Genomic DNA, 23,378 nt, shown 5'->3' on the forward strand with positions numbered 1-23,378 from the left:
TTACTCTGGGACAAAGGAAGCTACGTGAAGGCCAGAAACAAGGAGTAAAATTTTATGCATTCAATAAAGAGAGCATACTGTGTGTCAGGTGCTTGTTGTTCAAGCAAGAATTAAGTAAAACTTGTATACCTAATGCATATTTTATTAGGAGAGCCAGGCATGTAAAATAGACAAGAACAGGACCAGAGTTAACAGGAGATATGGACATTAGGGATCAATTCACACAAGATTTTGACGTTTGAACTAGAGATACAGGATTTTTTTTCCTGGAGATTACAGGAGAAGAGTTCTTAGCTGAAAAAATAATATAACTAGGAGTTCAAGAACTTAAGGGACTCAGGAAATGTTGACTGAATGAAATGATAACTTTAAGGGGAAGCCACTGGTGCAGACTCCATTTAGCCTTCCTAAACTATCCATGTAGTACAGGGGCATCCCTGTATTATCAAGTAGCAGAGCACTGACTGTGCTTATTCTTCAGAGTAAAGAACTAGGGTTGAGGAAAGTTACTTTTGGTTACTTTTGGTTAGGGCTCGGTGGGGTTGTAGGGGGAGTCTGAAGTTCTTCCTTGGTGAATTTGTTGTTTTCCTCCTCTTCATCTCTCTTTTCTTTCACATACCATTTCCCTTCTGCCCTCCTCCTTCCCCTGCTAAATGTTTTGACATGTGTTATGTCCTCTTTATAGAAAAAAAAAAAAAAAAAAAAGAATTAGCTACAAGTTAAATTCTAAGGGTTTTCAGATAAACAGGCACAAGCCTTTCAGTTTTCCTGTCTGTGTTGTGTCCAACAGACAGATGTGCCACCCGTCGGTGTAGAGAGCGTTGTCCCCACCCACCAAGAGGAAACGTGTCGGAGTAATGCGAGTCCATTTTCTTTCAGCTGGTCTACCGATGCACAGCAACCAGCCAATCCTGCTGTCTCAAGGGTATCCGTACCTCAATGTCAGTTACATTCAGCAGAAAAAGTGACATTTAATGGAAAACAAAACAAATCAGGTCCTGATTTAAAATTTTAACACGTTTAGATAGCTTATTTAAATTCTAAGACTGTTTTTAAAGACTGTATTATTTGTATATAAATATGAACTATAGTTTTTACTAGTATCACCAAATTGAGTGATACAAATTTCATCTATTTTATTACCCTATTTTTAAGGGAATTTTGTTTTGTTTAATCTTGATGAATTGTATAAAGAGAGAATTTAAAAATTACATTCTTTATTTTCTATTAGCTGTATTCATACTTTGGTTGCTTCAGACTTTATATATATATTGTTCTTAAGAATTAGGAAAAACTTTCATGTGTTTTAAATTTGTCACTTCTATTCTTTACAGAACCTTGTAGTGCCAAAACTTTTTAAAAGGTAAAAAAAAAAGAAAAAAAATAAAACTACAACATGAAGATTCAGAATTTTTTTCTTTTACATTCTTGTATATTGAAAATATTCAAACTTGAACAGAATGTTGCTTTTGTCTGTATTTGAAGTAATTCTATTTTAAGTTAATAAATCTTTTTGACAAGAGTCAAATTTGGTTAATTTATATGGTTGTTAGATCATGGAAATACAATGTAACAATTTAGAGACTTGTTTTACTCTCTGTGAATAGAGTATTCAAAATTACAGAATTAGTTTTAGAGATCCAAGGATCTTTTTTATGTCTTTTACTGGATCTTCACAATACCCATATGAAGTTGACAGAAACATATGCTATCTCCATTCTATCATTGAGAAAACTGAGGTGCAAAACAAAGTGAAATCCAAGGTAGCACATTTATATGTTGGAAAGAGAATTGAAACAGATGTTTTGAAGGAGAGTTTTTAAACAGAGTGATACTGACAGAGTGGAGGGAGATATTTCTTATTTACTGAAGTACTAGCATGTGCCAGATTATCCATTCTGAGTTCTCTTACTACCTGGAATGCACACTTCCCAAGATGGTTTTTACCAGTAATGGTTGTGGTCACTTGAGTATAGTTGAAATTAAAATTTTTGTTTATTGGGTGGTGTTTTGGTACACTGCAGTGAGGTAATTTTATCTGAACACCCCCCGCCCCCCCAGTTATATATTTGCCAGGGATTTTGGACTAAATGATTGTATAGATTTGGAAATTTGCAGAATAAGTAAATACAAATGTATTTTAAGGACAGTGTATTATCTTTGTTCTGCTTCCTCAGATATGCATTACTTAAATAGGAGACTACCTGGGCTTTTGGCATATTTTCCAGCTTGCAAGATGCTTGAAATCTATTGCAGGAGGTTGAGGGCTTTCCTGCCATATTTGCAGCCCTGAAAAGGTATTTATTAAATGTTAAGATCAGTATCTCTCAGAATCCTACTAAATGGTAGAGTTCGCTTATTTGTTTTGTTAATGAGATAGCTGGCCCAGTTGTATGCTTTTGTGTTAAAATATAGGCATACCTCAGAATCTTGCAGGTTAGGTCCCAGATCACTGCAATAAAGTGAGTCAAATGCCTTTTTTGATTTTCCCAGTGTATAGAAGTTATGTTTACACTATTGTAGTTGATTAAGTGTGCAGTACCATTATGTTGAAAATTCACATCTTAATTTAAATATACTTTTATTGTAAAAAAAAAAAAATGCTAACCATCAGCTGAGCTTCAGTGAGTTGTAATTTTTTTTGCTGGTGGAAGGTCTTGACTTGATGCTGAGGGCTGACTGATCAGGGTGGTAGTTGGTGAAGGTTGGGGTGACTGTGGCAATTTCTTGAAATAGGACAACTGAAGTTTGCCACACCAATCGCCCTGTCATATCACCTGAACACTCAGGGCCATTGGGGTTAAAAGTTAGCCTAATTTCAGTATTGTTGTCTCAGGGAATGGGAAAGTCCAAAGAGGGAGAGAGACAGGGGAGTGGCCAGTCAACAGAGCAGTCAGAACAACCATTTGTTAGGTTTGCTATTTTACATGGGCAGAATTTGTGGCACCCAAACCATGACACAGATTACTGTTACCAAAATACGATACAGACAACTTGGTGTCTCTGTCATATGCCATTAGACAAAAAACCAATACACTTGTTTATGGAGGGTTGCCATAAACCTTGGTTTAAAAAAATAACAACAAAAAAACGCAGTATCTGTGAAGTGAAATGAAGGAATGCCTCTATGACTTGTGTCTCCTTTAGCAATTACCAGTGCTCAATAAATGGCAAAACTGTAGCAAGTGGAAAAATAGAATACTCTTAGTTTGTCATTTATACAGTAGCTGCTCAGTTTTAGAAGTATGCAAACTTCTCAAAGTTGTAAACTTTTGTGATTGTGAATTCAGATTCATTGTGGAGCAATTGAAAAGTGCTCAAATTATCAATCTTCTGCAGAGTACACATACACCCCACACATAAGATTGTATTGTTTTGAAATGTTTTGTATAATGTTTAATGACATGGAAATATTAATATTTTCATTGTCATTAAAGATCATTCAAAACTATGAATATTAATGATGTACCATTTATTTGTTTAGTCCTCTACTGATGGGCATTTCTGCTTTTCTCATATATAATAATATGTAAAATGATAGGATAAAGCTATTTTTGTGTTTATTATTCTAGTATGGTGAATTTATATTCATATATGGGATTATTCAGTAAAAAGGATAAAAGTTATAAGTTCCTGCTACATACTGCCAAATTGCCTCCAGGAAAGCTGGTTACCATTTTTGTGGTCCCAGCAAACAGTATATAAACTGTGTTGGTAAGCTTATCAAATAACTTTAAAGTCCAAACAATTCATTTTTTTTCCTTAAAGGATAATTTAAATGTATTAAAAAAAAAAAAGGAAACATTAAATAAAAACAAAGTATAAAAATCAAAGTATAAAAAGACCATCAACCAGAAATAAATACCATAATAGCTGGTGAACTTTATCCATTCCAACTTTTTATTTTCTCATTCACCCAATGTGGGATTAGAACTTGTGACTGAGATCCAAGAGCCACATGCTTTTCCAGCTGAGCCAGCTAGGCACCTTCCCCTAGCCCCAACGATCTTTCTTAAACATAGACACACATACATAGAGTTTTAGAAAAGTGGGCTCATATGCTGTTTACTAAATATAGCAAGTTGGGGCACCTGGGTGGCTCCGGTTCTGGTCCCCGGGGGTCTTGGGATCAAGTCCTGCAATTGGGCTCCCCACAGCGAGTCTGCTTCTCCCTCTGCCTGTGTCTCTGCCTCTCTCTGTTTCTCATGAATAAATAAAATCTAATATATATGTGTATATATATGTATGTGTGTATACATCATCAGGTTAATTTCACTTGGATTTAACAAAATGTGAGATGAAATACTCAAAAGTTTTTTTCTAAACTTTAGTAGAAAAAAAGATTAGTTCTAAAAGATTCCCCTTAAAATTTAGGACAATTCTAGAAAACATTAAAGAGGCTGGTTATTTTTTCCTAGTTTTCAGGTATGTTTTAGTTAGAGATCATGCATGGCTCCTGTTATGAAAAAAATGTTTACCAGTTCCTCTACTTCTTGGTTATATTAATTTTTTTAGGATTTTATTTATTTATTCATGAGAGACACAAAGAGAGGCAGAAACATAGGCAGAGGGAAAAGCAGGCTCCTCAGAGGAAGCCTGATGCAGGACTTGATCCCAGGACCCTGGGATCATGACCTGAGCCAAAAGCAGATGCTCCAGAACTGAGCCACCCAGGTGTCCCTATATTATTTCTTATATAGACAGTGTTCACATATAAGTTGAGTTCTACAATTATTTCCCATTGTTTTTATTTAGATTTTATTTGTGAGAGACAGAGATAGCAAGAGAGAGCACAAGCAAGGAAGAGAGGGAAAAGCAGGGAACCTGATGCAGAGCTAGATCCCAGGACCCTAGGATCATAAACTGATCTGAAGGCAGAGATTTAACTGACTGAGCCACCCAAGCACCCTTCTCTTTATGTTTTAAAGACAGCTTTGGCTAGGTATAAAATTCCTATCACTATTTTCTGCAGACCTTTAGAGCTATAGGAGACCAGCTTCTGAAGTTTTCTCTTTTATATAAGACTTGATTTCTCTGCTTAGGTATATCCCTATAATCCTTTATATCTTAAATTCATTAGGATATTTCTTGAAGCTTTGCTTTTTATTTCAGGAAAATTTTATCTAATTTGCTCAATTCTCTTCATTAATAATGTAAATTATGCCTATGTAGGATTTCAGGTGTTTTTTTTTTTTTTTTTAAGATTTATTTATTTATGAGAGAGAGAGAGAGAGAGAGGCAGAGACACAGGAGGAGGGAGAAGCAGGCTCCATGCTGGGAGCCCGGTGTGAGACTTGATCCTGGGACTCCAGGATCGCGCCCTGGGCCAAAGGCAGGCGCTAAACCGCTGAGCCACCCAGGGATCCCAATTTCAGGTATTTTATTATCTTTGTAGCTTTTAAGTTTTCTATGACTTTCAGTATTTATTTCCTCCAGCCTATTCTCTCTATGCCTTATTTTATACTGTTTTCTAAAAAGGCTTTTCTCCAATTTTTCAGATCTTCAGTTAAGCTCTATTAAGCTTATTTTCCATCTTAGGTTTTAATATCATCTTTGAACTTCTTTTATACTTTGTGCATTTAAAACATCACTTTGCTATAGTCTTTGTGAAGAACGTACTACTTTAACTTTCTGTAGGGAGTGACCAGCATCTGTGATCATTCTTATCTCATTAATACTTATTTAACCGTAGGTCAATCTATATGATAGAAATAATGGAAAGAGGCTAGAGGAATGAGCTTTCAGTTGGGTTATTATATTGGAAGACTTTCACCATATTTTAGGAAGTGAAATCAATTTAGTGGTTTACATCCAATATTAAAAACATACTAAAAAAATACTGTACAGGAAATACATCAATTTTACATAAAGAATTTTTTCCTGACATCTGTTTTAGTTACAGAATATATGTGTACAGATGTAAAATGTTTCTTAATAGACCAGTCAAATAAAGTTAGAATACTACAGTTCCAAGACCTCATCCAGTAGGCTAGCACACAGATGACAGAAATGGCTCTCAGCCAAGTTTGTCTTTAGCTCCACCTCTTCTGGAATTCAGTAATATACCAAATCTTTAGAGAGATGTTCAACACATCCCACTCAAGAACTCTTAGCTCTTTGAACTAAAGAAAGAATGGGAACAATCTATTTCCTGCTATAGGTTGGCTGTACTATTGATTCAGATTTCACCATATACCTAATAAGTAAGTATGCATTCATAGTTTGTTTGGGGAGGCTTATTTCTGTTATTAAAAGCTGCATGGGTTTTTTTTTGGGAGGGGGGGCAGGGGCAGGTATTTGAATTTTTTATCTTAGACTTTAAAGTGAATATTTTAACAATAATACAGGATGATAACTTGATTGGTCCATAGGTCATTAAACCAGAGACATTTCTTTGCATCTAGATCATTTTGGTAAAGAAATAACTAACTGCTGGGACTCTATTAACAGATGTAAATAGATGTGCTTATATTTAATCCTTAAAGGCAGTCCTATATATAGTTGTATAATGGATAACAATAGCTCTTATGGTCAACTTTTATTAGCTCAAGTATCATCAGGAGAGGAATCTCTGAAGAATGTGAAATTTCAAATATCCCAAAATGCTTTAACGTTGCTGCAAAGTTCAAGTCAACAGCAATCAAAAGAATGTTTATTTTATGACCAGATAAAGCTTCCCAGGAAACTGGAACCTGTGAGGCAGTTGGTCTTCATAATTCTTGCTGGGTCCAGAGCTGCAGGAAGTCAAAATTGTTCCCTCTCCCCACTCCTTTTTTTTCACTTTTCCCTTTTTAAAGGAGGAAAGGTAAGTACTGGTAGACTGAACTCTTCTAGCAAAGATCCCAATACCCCCTATTGTCAACGCCTGTGGACACCTTACAGTTCTTATTTTGCTTCTGAATCCTCAGACTTAGCTTCTTCAACATACTGTCTCCTAATTCTCCTACCTTTCTTGAATGGCTCCTTTACATTTTCAGTTGGTTGATTGCACTGCTTCCTTTCACCAGTGTTGAGTGTTGCCAATTATTCTGTTGTTGGTTTTTCTTACATAAACACACACCTCAATGGGCAATCAATTCCATTTAATTCTACTTCTTTCACAGTTACCTAAATGTTGTCAATTCAGGGTTAGATCTCTTGGCTCAACTCCAGTTCCTATTTATATTACAGCAGTCTCTAATTACACTTTAGGATAAACTGAATGCATCATTTTTTCCTACCAACACAACTTTCACCATATGCCCCTCTAAAGCCTGGCCTCTCCCTGTTCTATTTTCTAGCCTTGTGAATGTATGGCACTGTTTTCCAGCAATACAGGTCAAAACCCCTGAGGGGTTATTAGATAATTTCTTCTTTTCAGTCTTAGTACCCTACTGCTACTGATTATACTTGGATAAATGTCAGTGCTTACAAGATAAAGGCTGAGCACCATAACCTAGAATCCAAGGCTCTTGGGGAAAAAGAACATACATTATATTATGTTGTATAAAAGGTATTTAAGTTTCATTGTTGAACTGTTCAACGTAACTGGTCCAGAGAAGCCTTAGCTTATGATCCAATGATCCAGAGAAGCCTTACTTTTGAATGCATTTTCTTCTTACAAAGCTGCTGCTAACTCGTCAGTTTTCCTACTAATATTCCTACATGGTTGGGGGGGGGGGGGGGACGGGGGGCGGGGAGAAGCTGGAGGTTGTAGGTTTTACTGACTTGATTTTTTGAGTGTACTATCAGCAGCAATAAATCTCAGAATTCTCAGAACAGTTCCCATAATGGAGCAAAACAAAACTAAACTACAGAAAAATGGAAAATGGGTGTGTAAAATTTAATAACAAAAGGTCAACAGGCAGCCACATCCTGTCCTTGTCACTCATCCTCTCCACCCCTCAAATCCTTTCTACCATTGTAAATTTGAGTACAGTCAAGATTGGTTGCACAAAGGGGTCAAAAGCAGCCCTTGGGAAGCACTATTCCTCAAATGGATTACAATTCAAAGAGAGATACAAAACTCAGCACCTCTTTCACTTAAGTAAAAAAAAAAAAAAGAGAGAAATTGGTTACAAAGAGCTAAAATATTCTCATAGCTGCCTGGGGAGCAAGATCTTAATCCTTCCACAAAGACAGATGCCTTTAGATCCACAGGTGGCCATCTGATCTAATACCAAACTGAGTCCATTATTCATTCCCTCTCCGGCTCTTCTTGTGGCTTTTCTTAGATCTGAAATGGTAACACATATGAACCATAATAAATTTAACAGCTGTTTAAGAAGGTAGGCAAGAACTTTTGAGGAAGATGTATGTATGCTGATACTGATGGGGACAGAAATGACATCTAGTATTCATTAAATGTGCTTAGTGTTATGTCTAAGCGCAACACTGAGGCAAGTATTACTATCTTAAAGTTTATCAAATGAAAGTGACCTGTCCAATGTCACCCAACTGTTAATTGTTAACAAAGTTGGGACTTAACCACAGGTCTCCTGAGACCAAAGCTCATGGCCCACTCTCCAAAGCTGCAATCCTACATGGAAAAAACAAAATAACACAGAACAAATACATAATCCTAGTAATTCTCAGGGCAATAGGCCAATTTTGTCCTGGAATAAAGTTCCTAAATATCCCCATCAAAACAAAATTTCAGGTCTGACTTAGTTGTGTGATTGGAAGTTTGAGTAAAAAAAATTCTTAAAATAAGTCAATCCCTACCTTTCAGGAGACTTTGAGTGACTCCTGTGTCTGTGACTACGATGATGACCTGGGGAAGAAAAGGCCACTAGATAAGTACTCTACCCACCTACTCTTCCACTGTCATTTTCACTTCTTTCAATCCCTTTCACCGGCATAATATTTTTTTCTGGCTTATGCTAGACACACATCTTGATAGCACCTGTCTGGACTGTTTATGGGGGTGCTTGTTTACGGTGGAGTGCCAGAACTGAATCCATTTCATATGCATTTGAGGGTTATGGTTAATTTCACAAACATCACATAGGGTCTTAATTCCTATAATTTCAGATGAAAAAAGTGAAGTTCATCATTCTTTCAGTAAAGCTTTTATGAGAAAGTAAAGATGTGAATTCTTAATTTGCAGATTTTCATTTCCTTTTCTTTTAAGCAGTCATATAGCTAGGCACTCCTGTCCTGGAGAAGGTCAAGCATCTATTACATTTAAGATAACCAATAGCAAAAGTCCCAAATATTATACCTGGGGACTTGGAGCGGGATCTGTGCCGTCTATCTCGAGATCTGCTGCGGTGACGTCTTGGGCTTTTGCTCCGATGCCTTTCTCGGCGAGGGGAGGGGCTGTGGAAATGATTGGTTAGACTCCTTTTTCTGACATTTATACTCACATCACACCCCTCCATCCCCCAAAAGCTGTATCCTTCATTACAAGTCAACTGAAGGCCTACCTCCTCCTTTTAGGAGACCGACTCCGCCTACACAGAAAGAAAAGAGGAAGAACCTTAGTTAGGCGCACTGCTCAAACATTCACCCACTTCTTATCCATGACCTTTGTTACATAACTTTTTATTAGAATCCTCCCACTCTAAGTCTGGGATTGGCCATGTGACCTGCTTTGGCCAGTGGGGTATCTGCAGATGTGATACCAACAGATACTGGAAGGAAACTTGCATGATTGAGCTTGTCTGCTCTTGAATTCTGTCACAGTTGAGGGAACATGCCTAACTTAGCCTAGAATGAGACACACACAGAAGAGATGAGTTGCCCCAGGTATCCTCGTTAAAAGCCAATAGAAAGCTGACCACAAAACAGGTACGTGAACTTACACTGCCTATCCAAGCCCAGCTTAAATCACTGATGCAGACTTGTGAACTAAATAAATGGTTATCATCTACCACGGAGATTTTGCAGGTGGTGGTTTTATAGCAATTCCTATACTGGGCAAACATTCCCCACAACCTGAATTTTTTCCTTCCCTGAAATCCAAACTTCTGTATTAATTACCAGGCTTAAAGTTTCCCTGGAAGAGGCCAAGGATTAGGGCTTTACCTTCTGGGAGACCGGCTCCTACTCCTTCTATAGCGCAGTGTAGGAGAACGACGGGGCTTGTCCAAGTCTCGGTAGCTTCTCCGGCGATGATCAGGTGATGGCACTCTCTCCAACTGGGAAAGAAATGGATAGGTCAACGCTGAGCACAGACTTAACACAGAACTATTTAGGGGTAGGACATACACTCCCCTCCTCAACCTGTCCCAAATTCTACCTTCAAGTGAATTTAAAACACAATAATACATAGATAACCCTAAGGACAAAAAGAACTACCAAATAAAAAACCGTTTCCAATAATCCTACTATTCCAGTGTTGGTACCACTATTCTGGGACTATGTGAGAATTGTGAGAGCTAAGTAATTACATGTATCTCCTTAAAAGGTTGGATTTCCAATGTGAAAAGAGAGGTGTAAGATCAGTAAAATTAAGTACAAAGTGTACTTTACTCTTAAATTTTTCCTCTAGGTTTGCCAACTGTAAAGACCTAGAAACACCAACCAAACCCATAGCAATGAGCATTTATAGTGCCCAGAGTGTGGTATCTAAATACCATTTTCCCTGTAAATGAAACCAATGGCTCCCTGGAAAAATGGCAATTTCAGATTGGGGCCAGAAGCATAAAACGTGACTAGAATGTATCGTCAGAAGGTAAGGAGTCTGAGACTACCATGGTTGTTGTCAGTCTCATGAGTCAAGTGTGTGTGTGGGGGGAGGGGGGGGAGTGATCCTTTGGCCAAAGAGGGGACGATTTCATCATCAACAAGGACCTGGTTCAAAACACCTCCAATTAGCTTAAATCCATGAGTTTATGTTACCAAGGACAAAAGCACATTCATCACATTGGGAGGATATTATGGACTCAACTCATTATTTTAAAAACTGATAAGTAACCCAGTATTTCTCTTTTCTATATCAACTGTACCTAAGAAAAACTAAGTATTGACTTGGGAGATTTTATAGCAGTGTTATAGGTAACATGATGAAAAAGCAAAGAATTAGAACATCATGATTTTATAACCCCTAATGGGTCTAGGCAGAGATCATTTAGGCACAGTGGTTCCTAATAAGGCAGAGAAACAGACTTTGCTCACCCTACGAAGAGTACACACGAGTACCTATGAAGTAGTGTTGCTTTACTACAAAGGGTACAAAAACCTCAAATCCAATTGAGCCTCCAGATCTAAGAGTTTACAGAAGATACAAGGGACAGACAAACATGTTAAGTGACCCCACAGGGACATAATCAGAAAAATACAGATTGTAAAAATCTGTGTAAAATAATATGACTTGATTTATGGACCTTCTCTGAATATTAATTCAAACTATTAAATATAGGACAATTGGGGAAATGTGAATACTGAATATTTTATTTCCTTGTTTCAAGTTTTATTTAAATTCTGGTTAACATAAAATATGTTCCTTTCAATACCGAATATTTGACATTAAGAAATTACTGATGATTTGGGGGTGATAATAGTTATCATGGTTAGGCTTCTTCTGAGATACGGATGAGATATACTGATGATTGTGATCTATGTCAAGAAAACTGGTGTGGGGACAATTTGGAAGACATTAGAAAAAAAATAAAATGGCTGAGTTGATACTATGGCGGCTAGGTGACGGGTAAATGGAGGCACATTCTCTCCACTTTGAAAGTGATTGAAATCCATTAAAAAAAGGAAAAACAGAATGACTACTTTTGGTTCACTCACCACAAAAAAGCACCTCAGCCTTAGAAGTCTTTAAATTCATGAACGAATGTTTCCTTTTGCACTTCTTAAAGGGAGCCTACTGGCTCAGAGCTACACTTCCATTTACAGTCAGTATCCACCGTTTCTTTTATTCCCCCCCCCCCCCCCCCCCCGCCACCCTTTTTGGATACAGAGTATTATATTTTAAACATGGATGTTTCAGATCCTTCTTTCCTAACCATAAGCATTTCCACATCATATACTTTTCATAAGTTTTAATGGCTAAAAGCCTGTTGAGCTAATAGTTAACCTGACTGCTTCCTGACAGCTGGGCTGTTTTCAACTTGTCAACATTTTAACTAGTAAAAAACATGACCATGCAGTAGGTATTATTTTTTTCCTTAAGCTAGCTTAATCCTTAGGATAGGTTCAACTATGAACAGTATTATTATTTTAAGTATTTATATTAATAGCTACCAACTGTGAGTCACTTATAATGTCCAATATGCAATGGGCTTTATGTATATCACCTCATTTAATGCTCATAATAATCCTAATAGGTATCATTCTTCTTTACTAAGGGAAAGACAGAGATTAATTTACACAAGATTATGGAGAGCTGAGATATGAATCAAAGCCTTATTTAACTTCAATGCCCATACTCTTAAATGATAAATATTGTATTTTTTGGTTAAAGTTAAAAATTAAAGTCGGAAAACAAAACAAGGAAGGACCATTCCCCTCATCCCCTCCCAGTAATTATCCCTCCTGCACCCTTAAGCTCCCAGGTGCCTGACCTTCTCATCCTCCTCTTCCTCCTCTTCACTGGACTCCACGTCATCCATGTCCTCTTCTAGAGCACTAACCCGAGGCTCCAGTTGCTCAGCTTCCTCTAGCACATAGCGTTTCTACAGAAAGCATAATGAGAGTCAGGGGGCTTTGTTGTCTCCTCTATGTCCTGAACCCCTGACACTGGGGCTCTGGGATAGACGGGAAACTGGTGATGAACAGCTGAGGCAATTTCATTTCAAAGATATTCCAGACAGTTCAAAATTTTCTTAAGGAATTTAACATACTTGGAATCTATACTTTTACATCCCCCTGTAATTACATAAATACAAAGTTGAAGGGAACTTCATTTTCTGTTGGCTCTATTCTCTGTGATCTTTTACACTTAAAAGTCACTGAAATATCAATCAATATAGATGTAGCCCTGAAAAAAAAAAAAAGGGGGGAGCTTCATATACAAGGGCCAATGTAAGTTCAGAGCTGTGACTGGTGGCTGGTAGTTCCAAGACAGGGTAAAGCAAAATCTACCCTAAGAGACCCAGTGAGGCCCAGCCCAGTTTGGGGGCTGAAGATTGTCTTGGTCCTGGTTTGGAATAGCATCAACTTTACTTGACCTGGGATTTAGGGAACAGTCTAGTAGAGTCACACATTTTGAACAAACTATAGGATATACACGATCCATCTTCTTGTTCCATTTTCTTCTGAGATGTGGCTTAGCTGGCTTATTGTGTGATTAAGGACCTGAAAGGCAAGGATGAGTTCAAAAATGCCAAATGGGACTGCCTGAGTCATACGATCCCTTACCATTTTCTTGTGCCCAGGATATAAAGAATGTTGGATAGTCCTAAAATAATAACATTTAGCTTATCTCTAACAAAATTCTATAATGGTTGGCAGAAGTGAAACAAAGATACCACTCTGTGTAGTCAATCCTCATTAAAGAGCTCCTTGGAAAAAGGCTCTTCAGTTACACAATCACCATAGTTTGGGATCTAGGACCGTATCAGACAGGGCATCCCAAATCCCTAATGCTCAGACTAAAATCGATATATTAATTCACAGTATTGATGTTTGATGAAATTAGAATTTATTCCAGAGCAGATTCTTGGAATGTCAGGACAGGACACATCAGAAGCTAAATTGATGAGGTGCTTAATAAGAACAGAATCAGAGCAGGTGTTCTTAAGGGTCACTTCCAGGACACACAGACCCACACCAGACCACACTTCTTGGTGATAAAATGTACACCAGTCAGATTTCAGTTTCTCTCTCAGTGAGGCATGTTTTGCGGTCTTCTAGACTCTATTCAGACCATCTTATCTGCATCAATTGGCTTGCTTTAAAGCTGAATGGGTTTTCGAACCCTTATAATTGTACTTCAAAATAATCCATTTCTTATAGTATTTCTAAAAATGAGAGCAGCTAATAAGAATGACAGTTAACATAACCACAATGAAGTGTGAGAATTGGGCCCTGAAAGCAGATTTTCAGTTTTGAAGTCTCTTCACTACACAGTTTACAGTAGCCAATACAGACTAAAACAGATATAGCATACATATTTTTAGGATTTTTATAGAGTCCTATTACTGGATCGCTGTGGAGGAAGAGTTGGTACATTGCATTTAAATGTGAGTACTCATCTACCAACTACTTTTTATCCAGCTGATTTGCTGCCTCATCTGACCCATTTATCAGATATCTGCAATTCATTCTATTTCCTACTTTGAAGGAATTATCGTGAAACATATATTACTATGCTGAGTAATAAGGAAAAAAACAGCACATACAAGTAGGTTCACTATTCTTGACTGTGAAGAGTTTCAAGGGTGTACACACAAATGGCAAAATTACCAAACTGCACACTTTAAATACATGTAGTTTAATGTACATCAATTATACATTAATAAAGCCATTTAAAAGAAAAAAAAAAGCCTTTGTTCAAATGAAATCTCACTTTCAAGCTCAATATGTGCCTTAGAGAAAAAAAGAGCTACTCTGGTTGGAATATGTGGGCTGTTTCCTTTTATTCCTCTCTGTAGCCTTAAACAGTCCCACAGGGTAGTTTAAAGACCAGTGAAGTAGTCTAAGTCCCCCATTTCATAAATGGGAAAATAAAACCAGGTTCCACAGCTAGTCAGCTATAACAACAACCCAGAAATTTAATCTATTCCCCTGCTCAGTCATCTCTCCATTATAGATCATTCCTTTTCTCTTTAGGCAACCTACTGTTTTCCCTTTGTATTTAACAGTTTTAAATAATACTCTGCAAAACCCATTCCTGAAAAGTGCTTCATGGATACTCATTTATCACTAAACAGGGTTATAAAGTTTGACATTTAAGAGATTAAGATCTTAGTCTACCACTCCTGACCCTCTTATCTGTTTTACAGCCTACAATTTCCTTCATATAACATTTTAAAAAGTCATTTCCTGTGTTACCTTTTTAAAAAAAAAATGTTTATTCATGAGAGACATACATATAGAGAGGCGGAGACACAGGCAGAGGGAGAAGCAAGCTCCATGTGGGGAGCCCGATGTGGAACTCAATTCCAGGACCCTGGGATCACACCCTGAGCCCATCACACACACAACCACTGAGCCACAAAGGCACCCTGTATTACTCCCTTTTAAAGCCCCACTCTTCAAATACTTTACTTCTGTTTTTCTCTCCCAATCCCCTTTTTCATAGGTATGAAGACTAGTTAAGAGGACCCCTGAGATCATAGGCTTCAGTGTTTTATTGTGTATGTGTACTCCTCTGTCCCTGTCTTGGGGAAAGAAGGGCAACTCTGATAAGAGACCTTTATCTCTTACCTGTAGCCGGGGTAGAATGATATCACAGACTCTCTCACTGTGCAGCAGTTCATCAATAAACTCATCTACGTGCATCAGTTCAAACTCTGAAAGAACAATCATATGCTCAGGCAACTTGGAAATAAATTTATATAGTCAAAAAATAAAAGTGCAAGACTCTATTATAAAATACTTGGTATAGAAAGTGTGAATCCTCTGCAGCCTCCCTTCCCTACACATTTACTAATAAAACCACTCAGTGTGGTTACAGAGAAGGGATTACTAATCAGACCTGGGGTCAAACTACAGTCATTCATAGCCTTGTCATCACTTACCTCATTCATTCAGCTCACCTTTACTGAGGCCATCTGTATCAGGCCTCTTCTTGGAGCTGAGGATAAAGAGATGAATGAAGCTGTCCCAATTAGCAGGAGACCCAACACAAAAGCATGCACAAACAGATCTAAGTGGTATAGGGGTGATTTTTTTTTTTTAAGATTTTATTTAAGAGAGCGAGAGTACAGCAGGGGGGAGAGGTAGAGGGACAAGCAAATTCCCCACTGAGCAGGGAGCCCGATGTAGGACTCAATTACAGAATCCTGGGATCATGACCAGAGCCAAAAGCAGATGTTTAATTGACTGAGCCATCCAAGTGCCCAGGAGTGATGTTATTTATAAAAAAGTTTTATTTTTTTATTTTTTTATTTTTTTTGAGAGAAAGAGAGACAGGGAGAGCAAGAGCAGGGAGGAGAGGGAGGAGCAGGCTCCCACGGAGCAGGGAACCTGACACGGGGCTTACTCCCAGGACCCCTGGGATCATGACCTGAGCTGAAGGCAGATGCTTAACCAACCAAGCCACCCACGGTGATGTTCTTGAATAGATTATATAACTCAAGTACAATTTCTCATGTGAACCCGCTATATTTCTAAATATACAGCATGTATCTTATATGGTAAAGCAAAAGCTTTTTAGAATTGTTATAGTAAACATTACCTTAGTTCAGTGGTTCTCAAGCAGCAGTTAACTTTGTCACCCACAACTAGTGGATAGAGGCCAGGGATATGGCTAAACATCCTACAATGGGCTGGACAGCTCCGCATAACAAAGAATCATCTGGATCAAATTGTCAATAGGTTGAGTAACCCCATCTTAGTTTTTAACATAATATAAACATAAGTAATTCCATGACGGCCATAACCATGTCCATCTTGTTCACCATGTTATTTTCAGTATGTAGCACAGTACCTGGCATGATACTGGCACTTAATTATGTATTCAATAAACAAGGTAATAAGTTAATAAAAGTTTAAAGTAAAATAACAAATTCTTGGCTTTCTATTTCTTAATGTTACATGTAGAGGTAAAAAGCAAATTCTAGTTAGACACTAAGAAGAAAAAGGTTTTGACTGCATTACCCTGAATCTGCCTTTTCCACAAAAAATATCTTTGTAAAATGTATGGAGCTGCCCACTGTGGGATTCCTATGTAAGTCTGAGTACACTTAACTTATACTGCAGTGGGAAGTACAGTGCTAGAGAAGAAGGAACGCCTGGGTGGCTCAGCGGTTGGGCATCTGCTTTTGGCTCAGGGCATGGTCCTGGAGTCCCGGGATCGAGTCCTGCATCGGGCTCCCTGCATGGAGCCTGCTTCTCCCTCTGTCTCTGCCTCTCTCTGTCTCTCATGAATCAATGAATAAAGTCTTGGGGAAAAAAAAAAAAGAGGCCACTAAAAATTACTGTGATGATGGGGCACTGGGGTGGCTCAGTTAAGTGTGTGCCTTTGGCTCAGGTCATGATCCCAAAGTCCTGGGACTGAGCCCTATGTTGGGCTCAATGTTCAGCGAGAAATCTGCTTCTCCCTCTCCTCCTCCATCCTGCTCCTGTTCTCTCTCTCTCTCAAATAAGTAAAATCTTAAAAAAAAAAAAAAAAAAAAGGGCAGCCCAGGTGGCTTAGTGGTTTAGCGCCACCATCAGCCCGGGGCGTGATCCTGGAGACCGGGATCGAGTCCCATGTCGAGTTCTCTGCTTGGAGCCTACTTCTCCCTCTGCCTGTGTCTCTGCCCCTCTCTCTCTCTGTGTCTCTTATGAATAAATAAATAGAATATTAAAAAAAATAATAACCGTGATGATGTAACACATGGAAAACTAACTTTGGGAGGTCTGAGTAAGGCTTTTACGAGGTCATTCTGGAGGCAGATCAGATGGGATGGAGTACATTGGAAAAAGTACATGATGCAAGACTGAGACTGATATAAGATGTAGTTGGAAAAGTAGGCAGACAAGGGCAGATTGGGCAAGACTAACAGGAAGCTAGGAGTCTAATGGAATACTCCATGCAGGAGGTGAAGAACCTGAAATGAAGACCGTAACAACAACGATGATGGGCATTCACAATGTTACAACAAGAAGGCAGAAATATGGGGACCCCTGGGTGGCTCAGTGGCTGAGCGCCTGCCTTCGGCCCAGGGCGTAATCCTGGAGTGCCAGGATCGAGTGCCAGGATTGAGTCCCGGGATCGAGTCCCACATCAGGCTCCCTGCATGGAGCTTGCTTCTCCCTCTGCCTGTGTCTCTGCCTCTCTATCTCTCTCTGTCTCTCATGAATAAATAAATAAAATCTTAAAAAAAAAAAAAAAAGCAGCAGAAATATTGGTGAAATAAAAACTGGTTCAGGGAGGAAGGTCCAGACCCTTAGCACCATACTCACCCCCATTTCGGTTCTGGCTCTTGATTTTTCGATAGTCATTGTACAGAGGTTCTAAGTACTTGTAGCAATCAATTGCAGTGCCTGTCAGCCTCATGTAAAGTGCTCCCAACATGCGGACATACCTGACAGAAGAAGACAAACAGTAGGCCATCCTAAAAAGTTCTTGTTCTTGAGTTGCATACCTGGCTTTTCTCATGAAAGCAGTGGATGAACAAGTTCTTTCTCTTCTTTGGCGATGAGAGAACTGCAATTTTGAGGCAACATGGAGCAGAAAGAAAGCTAAAATATGGAAACCTGGGTTCAAGTTCCCATTCTACCACTTACTGGCTGCAGGAACTTGGGACATGTTGCTCAACTTTCAGAGTCTATCATATTTAGAGTCTATTTAGAGTCTATATATGACAGGAAAATAGGAACCAATTTACCTTAAAGGATTACTCTAAGAATCAAATGAGATACTGAATTTAACAACATATAAAATATGTTTACTAATAGTACAAGAAATAATATACATACACTTGAATATATATATAATTGTTGCTAGGCAGCACAGAGTGCTAGTTCTGGAAAAAAGTCATCTGCGTTGCAATTTGGATTCCATTACTTATTGACTTTGTTATATTAGGCAAGTTACTTGCTTTCTCAATTCTTGTAAAATGGAGATGATTGTGCCTAATTTGTTGGCTTAGTAAGAAATGTGTGTAAAGTGCTAAGCGTAGCATATAGCACATAGTAAGAAAGCTATTTTCTAGCTGTTACTGTTTTGTAAGATTCCTTTTTCTTTTCTCCTATATCCAACTACCCACTCAAATTCTTCACTTGGAATAACGAGTAGGCATTTGAAACTCAACAGTTTCTTTATATGACAAACACAACAGAATAGTAAAGAATTTGAACACTGAAGCCAGCTTTACCACTTACTAGGTATCTGACCTCAAGGAAATTAATCTGTCCTAAGTTTCCTACCTTGTGTAACGGAGATAATAATTTTGCAGGGTTGTTGTGAAGGTTAAGTAAATGATTATATGTAAATCCCTTAGAGGATGGTACAAAATTAGCTACTATGTTTGTCTCTTATATTTGTCTGTGAGTTCCTTGAGAATAAGTAATACAAGAATATGAGCAGCTGACATTTTGGGAGTCTTTACCAAAAGGCACTGTGTTGTGAGATATACAGCACTATCTTCTTTAACCCTCCTATCAACCTTGAGCTGGTATCATCATCTCCATTTACAAGTAAAGAAAGTAAAGCTCACAAACTTCTCTAAGGTCATAATAAGTAACAGAGCCTGGACATGAACCTCCCTCCACCTACACCAAAGTTCTCCTGCTTATCTACCACATGATGTAGTTTTCTTCATCTTTGAGCATCCAGTGCTATGAACACACTAAGTGCTCACTCCTGCTTAATATATTTTCAGTCCATTTGTGAAATGCTTTCTGGGGGAGAGGAGCAGTTACCAGGACTGAGAATGTAAAGAAGATCAATACAATCAGAACAGACAAAATACACACTGGAGACCTCAGGAGCCAAAATCCTAGAGTAGAACTCTGTTGAAACAAGATACACTGCTTTCACTCCTCTTAACCGAAGCCAAATTCTGGCCCACTGAAATTGAAGCTTTTAAATTAGCTAGTCAACATTTCACTCACTTGAAATCTTCATTTTTTATAAACTCCACAATGATATCCTTCTCAGGTTGGATTTGAAGCATCTTCAAGGTCAAACACAGAAAAGGAGTTGGCTTTATGTTGCCACCATAGACACCGCCCACAAACCTCAACTCCATGGCTTTATCCACTACAAGTTCAGCTAAAAAAAAAAAAAAAAACAAAGGCAAAAACAAAAACAAAGTGGCATCTCAGATAATTTAGGGCCAAGCTCTTCCCAGTCTGAAATGGAGATAAGTTAGTTCAAGGTTTGGTGCTCCTCAATACTAATCAACAATTTAATATTAGAAGTGTGTGTATTAATAGTAATAATAATAACAGCAGCCAATATACAAGAAAGGATGACTATATGCCACGTATTCTCCTAAGCATGTCATATTATCTCATTTAATCTTCACAACAAGCCATGAAATTCCTGCACAGAGGCTGTTTTCAGATAAGGAAAATGAAGGCTAAGAAATGTTAAGTGACTTGCTCAATGTCCACCACCGGAGAGTAGCAGGGCCTGGATTTACATGTAAGCAGTCTATCTCCAGTGTCCATGTCTATCACCATTATGTCTGGAGAAAAGCAGCCAAATCTGGAGCTAAAAGAAACAGCAACAGTATACGACCCAATAACTACATAACTTTAAGTAAATGTCGGGATCCCTGGGTGGCGCAGTGGTTTGGCGCCTGCCTTTGGCCCAGGGCACGATCCTGGAGATCCAGGATCGAATCCCACGTCTGGCTCCCGGTGCATGGAGCCTGCTTCTCCCTCTGCCTGTGTCTCTGCCTCTCTCTCTCTGTGACTATCATAAATAATAAATAAAAAAAATTTTAAAAAAAACTTTAAGTAAATGTCATCCACAGAATAGGGATAATAACCTTCTACAAGGGATGCCTGGGTGGCTCAGTCAGTTAAGCATCTGCCATCAGCTCAGGTCATGATCTCAGGGTCCTGGGACTGAGTCCCATGTCAGTCTCCCTGCTGAGCAGGAGTCGGCTTCTCCCTCTCTTTCTGCCCCTCTCCCTACTTGTGCTCTCTGGGTCTTTCTCTTTCAAATAGTCTTAAAAAAAAAAAAAAAAGCAACCTTCCACAATTGTTTTCAAAAATAAACACTAGCTATATGAACTCTAGGGCAAGTCTTTTTACCTTTTTTTCTTTTTGACTGTCAGTTCAAATCTGAACAGTAAAGGTAAAAGTTTAAGGGCTATAGTGAGTGTTAAATGAGACAGTACAAATAAATGTTAACATCTACATGTTACACAGCAAATAATGTATGAGAGATTCCATTAGTGGAAAATCATTTTATAAATCAGATTTCAAGTTCCTTTAAGATAAATTCTTATTAATTCATTCAACATTACAGTTGACACTTACAGCCAGGTACTAAATACTAGAGATATAGGTAGAATGATAAAGAAGAACAAAATTACTACTCTTACAGAGTTTACAGTCTGGCAAGGCAGAAAGCATTGGAAAAATAATTGAAATGCGACAAATAGTTAAAATAAGATGCAGGATGCAATACAATTATACAACAAGGGAACATAATCTAGCATTGGAGGAAAAAGGTCACACGTTCACTTTTGGACATACTGAGTTGGCCTGATTGTTTAATTAGAGATTGAGATCTCAGAGGGCGATCTGGGCTGAAGAGAGAAATTTGAAGGCATCTACAGGTAAGATCATACAAGGAGAGAACCTGCAGTGAGAAAAGGCCTCAAAATTCACCCAAAATTCACATAACTCCAAAATTTAACGGTGACTCAGAAAAACGATGTGACACGTCCAGGGACACACAGCGGTCGTGGCAGCGACAGTGATGGCACAGAGTAGTGCTGGGTGCTTCTTAAAATACACACCAGTAACCATACCAAATTCTCCTTATACATGACGCGTTTTACTCCTTAGAATCGTTGAGGTGGGCAAGATACCCGTTCTACAGCAGAAGAAGGCATACATCGTTCACCGGCAAAGCAGAGCTACTAAAATCAGGAGCCAGAATTCGAAGACTGCAAGGCTTGGAAGCCTTCTCGGAAGAACTAAGGTTTCTATTAGGACCCGAACGTGGAAATAACTGCACATCGTGCAGATTTATTTTTTTTATTTATTTATTTTTATCGTGCAGATTTAGAGAACGAAAGACCAGGAACTGGGCTTCAGGTATGTTAAGGTTCCTTTAAGGACTTCAGAGTCTCCGAGTTTAAGAGGGTTTGAGAACTCGGGAGATTATCGTTAAATATGAATAGACGCAGAGAACCCAACAGACACCCTCAGAATCAGGCCGCAGCAGACTCACACGTGTCCCCAAAGCCCAACCAACATCGATCCAGGCACACAGCAGGTGCTAGATTTTTCTGTGTGACTGACAGACTCCGCTCCAGTCTCCCGCCGGGGCCGGTACCCCGCGCCCCGTCCGCGGAACGGGGCCACCAGGGTGGAGGAGGGTCCGCGCGCGCCCGCTCACCCGTCAGCCCGAAGCACTCCTCTTTCCAGTACTTGGACTCGTAGATTCGCGTCCGAATGATCTTCTCCACCAGATACTGAGGATTGGTGCCGTGGATGCTGTGCGCATCCTTCACCGTACGGTTCGCCATCTTAGGACGCCTTCAGTTCTACTTCCGTCGGGTCCTTTAATGCGTCACATCCAGGTTAAGGCGAACCGGAGAGAGACCAAGAAAGGCGGAGGGAGCCTAAGCAACTCAGACCACCATCTGGAAGCGGAAATGCTTCGAAGGAAAGAACTTCCTTCCGCCAGCAGCGTCGCCCACCGAATCAATGATGGCCGCGGCACGTTGGCGGACGTACGGCGCGCGCCTCGCGTAGGTGGGCGGGGCTAGAGGGCTGGCTGGTGACGCAACGTGGGGCAGCCTGGGGGCGGGGCCATGGCTTTTGGCGCGAAATTTTCTTTTCTCCACCTTGCCTAGCGAGGTTCATTTTCAACCTGCTTGGGCTCCGGTGCGGCGCGTGGCTTTGAGAGCAGTCCAGCTGGCGCAGGCTGGAGTCGCTGCGGCCCGACGAACTCCCGGAGCGGAGACGGTGGGAGCGGAGGGCTTCGGTGCCCGGTGAGTGGCAGTCCCGGGCGGGACGGGGGTCGGAGCCGCGGAGACTGGAGAAGTTCTTCTCTGGGGACTCCGTCATTGATTCATCCAGCGGATATCCACTGCGCGCTGCTGACTGCCAGGCCCTGTCCCAAGGCCATTAGGAGCATTCTTTTCCACATCCCGATTTATAAAGGGCTTCCCACTCCCCCAGGGCCTGAGAGTGCAGTTGAGGCACCGGAAGCCAACCTTAGAGACGCGTGAGCGTTCCCGTCCTCAGCGGCCTGAGGTTCTCAGAAGTGGTCTTAACTGGGCCGCCTGTCTGCTTTGCCCTTGTGGAGCTTTTGCGTCTTTCCCTCCTTTGAGCCACCGCGAACCAAGCGCCGCAGGGAAGGCGGGACAGAAGTTACTGCCCCATTTTACGGATGTAGCAGTTGAGTCCAGAGACTTCTCTAGGTCGCTTTTTGTAAGAGGCCTGCGCTCCTGCCCAAGTAGCCCCCCCCCCCCCCCCCGAGCCGCTCCTAATTGCCGGCCTCTAATGCACCTTCTTTCTAGGAAAGAAGTCCAAGAAATCCAACTTTACTTCTACTTTAGTCTAGCCCGGAATAGAGGCGCCTTCTGTTTTCACAGTTGGAAAAGCACTAGACTTCGAGGCATGAGATGTGAAGTTCTTATCCTGGGCTACTGTCTGCG

The 23,378-nt window shown here is 39.7% G+C and overlaps 2 protein-coding genes across 19 annotated transcripts in view; one reads left to right on the forward strand and one right to left on the reverse strand.

Annotated features, from left to right (window-relative positions):
* Positions 1-17,216, forward strand: part of TUT4 (terminal uridylyl transferase 4) — a 127,865-nt gene extending 110,649 nt beyond the window's left edge. For 5 of the 18 annotated variants that reach the window (XM_025420039.3, XM_025420041.3, XM_025420042.3 and 2 more), the window contains 2 exons: positions 880-995; positions 2,178-2,618. In XM_025420039.3, the coding sequence (XP_025275824.1) occupies positions 880-968 (89 nt within the window). In that variant the 3' untranslated portion in view covers positions 969-995; positions 2,178-2,618. Of the gene's footprint in view, positions 1-790; positions 1,529-2,177; positions 2,619-6,160; positions 8,105-10,474; positions 10,658-15,178 lie in introns of those variants that run through there. The other 13 variants (XM_025420044.3, XM_035699065.2, XM_025420045.3 and 10 more) reach the window with 9 other exon arrangements.
* PRPF38A (pre-mRNA processing factor 38A) lies at positions 7,802-22,374 on the reverse strand. Its single transcript, XM_025420070.3, has 10 exons — positions 22,112-22,374; positions 19,642-19,801; positions 17,989-18,110; positions 15,304-15,389; positions 12,498-12,608; positions 10,009-10,121; positions 9,408-9,434; positions 9,203-9,300; positions 8,704-8,752; positions 7,802-8,215 (listed from the first exon to the last, which is right to left on the reverse strand). Exons 1-10 carry the CDS (start codon positions 22,239-22,241, stop codon positions 8,173-8,175), a joined length of 939 nt encoding a protein of 312 aa, XP_025275855.1. The 5' UTR covers positions 22,242-22,374; the 3' UTR covers positions 7,802-8,172.
* Between the last annotated feature and the right edge of the window lie 1,004 nt (positions 22,375-23,378).

Source organism: Canis lupus, chromosome 15 (assembly GCF_003254725.2).
Source record: "Canis lupus dingo isolate Sandy chromosome 15, ASM325472v2, whole genome shotgun sequence".
Classification (NCBI taxonomy): Eukaryota; Metazoa; Chordata; class Mammalia; order Carnivora; family Canidae; genus Canis; species Canis lupus.